The sequence below is a fragment of the Anneissia japonica genome, unplaced genomic scaffold, assembly GCF_011630105.1.
Source record: "Anneissia japonica isolate Jap-2015-1 unplaced genomic scaffold, ASM1163010v1 scaffold287867_len1003013_cov215, whole genome shotgun sequence".
Lineage (NCBI taxonomy): Eukaryota > Metazoa > Echinodermata > Crinoidea > Comatulida > Comatulidae > Anneissia > Anneissia japonica.
In genome coordinates, this window is record NW_022684320.1 from 266,756 (window position 1) to 269,116 (window position 2,361).

Consider the following 2,361-nt stretch of genomic DNA (forward strand, 5'->3'; position numbering starts at 1 on the left):
ATTATTCACTAACCTAAAGCCTCGATAGCAGTTGAGACAACAACAGTTTCCACCCCATCAGGTATGGTACAATTAAAAACAAGAAGTCCGTTATTTCTCTTCGGAATAAACGTCAAACTGAATGACGTACCGGTAGGTGATATATCGTCGTCTAATTCAAACCATGGTTCAGGTCCGTCACCAACAAACTATCAAATGAAAACATCAAATTAGGAAGCAGAGGAAACGCCCGTGGTGCACGACCCGAGATTAGGCCGAATAATAGTAAAGATATATAAGACATAAACAAAATGATTATAATTAAATGTATGGGTTATAGTTCTCCTTATAAGCTACAGTGGCCTAACTAGAATTCAACGTGCTAAGCCAAGCATCTTCCTTACGGTTAGTACAGTGATTGATCATTATATCAAAATAATCACGGTTCACGATGTGCAAAGGATTAGCGATAAAAAGGCGATAACTTACCTTAATGTCCCTGATCAATGGACAGTCCTCCTCCGTTGAGGTGCAAGCACAGGTCAAAGTGACTGGTTCGTCTTCCCATAAGCTTACTACCGTCCGACTGGCAGTAAACTTAAACCCTGTTGGCACGAGAAGTTTCCATTTGTATCAAACTTACACACGCCAGCAACCGAACTCAGTTTTATGTACATACATATACGTATTATATGTACATATATATATATATATATATATATATATCTGTCTCTTATACACATCTAGACTAGATGTGTATAAGAGAAATAAATAATAGTATAATATAATAAATATATATAATATATAGGCCTAATAGTAGAGTAATAAGGTATAAAATAATAACAGTGCTCAGACAGGAACATAAGATGTTATAATCGTATAAGGCAGAGCCCCTTTAAAGAAAAGATATATTTTAGTTGTATGTATTATATTATTATTATTATTATTATTATTATTATTATTATTATTATTATTATTATCATTATTATTATTATTATTATTATTATTATTATTATTATCATTATTATTATTATATATTATTATTATTATTATTATTATTATTATTTAGTTGAGGGTGAATCAAACAAAATGTGTTATGCATTTGGACACTTACAGCGACTACATTATAATAAGCCATAATGTGTATATAAATGGAGATTTTATCACTAATGATAAGGAGCAGCTAGGATCATCACAGAACACTTTAAAGAAATATATGAAAATAAAAATATCAAAAGTAACTTAGGAATTTTAGCAATTTGTCTTATTCCTATAATTGATTTTGAACTTAGAAGCATCATACCTCGAACTCTAGCAATTTACTGTAAAGTACGGTGTACTACAAAACATGTGTTTCCCATCAAAGTTCTAGCAGAAAAAGCAACAGCGTGTACAGACTACAATGTAACTCTTATTTTATTTAATGTCCAGTGCTTTCGACACGGTCTACAAGAGCAAGCTCATATATATCATATCCACTATACTTGATCAGGATGAACTAAACTTAATTAAGATCATAACGGTAGTGGCTATTGGTACTGTCGCAAAAAAGCTGCTGTTTTCTATCGGCACTGCCGCAGTGCCAAAAAGCTGCCGTTTTCTATTGGCACTGCCGCAGTGCGAAAAAGTTGTTGTTTTCTAATGGCACTATATAATTAAACGAAATGAACGTCACACATGAAAAAGTGTAAGTACTTAGGAAAAATACTTGGTACAAGAGAAGACATCAAACTTCGTAAAGTCTTAGCCATACTAGCCTTTAACAGAATAAATCAAATTATCACAAACAAAAAACTTATAATACAACTAAAGATGAGAATTTTCAGTGACATACCGGTATGTCACAAGTATCTTTCTCCATACTTCTGAACTAATTCTGGACCATGATCAAAAGCCTGGAACTCGAAATTGACATCTTTCAACGAAAGTTTATTAGGAATTAGGAGTTAAAGATACCATAAAAGTAGAAATGATGAATTATACGAGAAAGCAAAAGAAAGGGAATGGAACAACTCAATTGAAAGGAGAAGATTGACATAGTACGGCCACATGCATGGCCGGCGGAAGCGGTGGGGCCGGGGGGGGGGGCCGGGCGATTTTTTTGGCGAAAAATATATAATGTCTGGAGAATTTTGTATGATCAGAAATTCAAAAAAAGAAGGAGGGAAGAAGGAGAAGGATGGGAAAGAGCATGTTTATCCAGTACCCGACCGATTTACATTTTCTCGCAATTCACATTGGCGGATCTGGGGGAAGGGGGATCATTGGTCCTGACCCCTCCCTTGGGCAACAAAAAAAAGGGGAAAAGAAAAGAATTCTAGACCTACCTTTTCAGGACCCGTGAGTTGATTTTTTTTTTTTTTTTTTTTTTTTTTTTTTTTT

The 2,361-nt window shown here is 34.1% G+C and overlaps 1 protein-coding gene across 1 annotated transcript in view; it reads right to left on the bottom strand.

Moving 5' to 3' along the window:
• LOC117104380 (tyrosine-protein kinase receptor Tie-1-like) overlaps positions 1-2,361 on the bottom strand; it is a 37,503-nt gene that overhangs the window by 17,118 nt on the left and 18,024 nt on the right. The window contains exons 7-8 of the mRNA XM_033245206.1: positions 469-584; positions 14-188 (exon numbers count right to left, since the gene is read on the bottom strand). Of these exons, the coding sequence (XP_033101097.1) occupies positions 14-188; positions 469-584 (291 nt within the window). The remainder of the gene's footprint in view (positions 1-13; positions 189-468; positions 585-2,361) is intronic.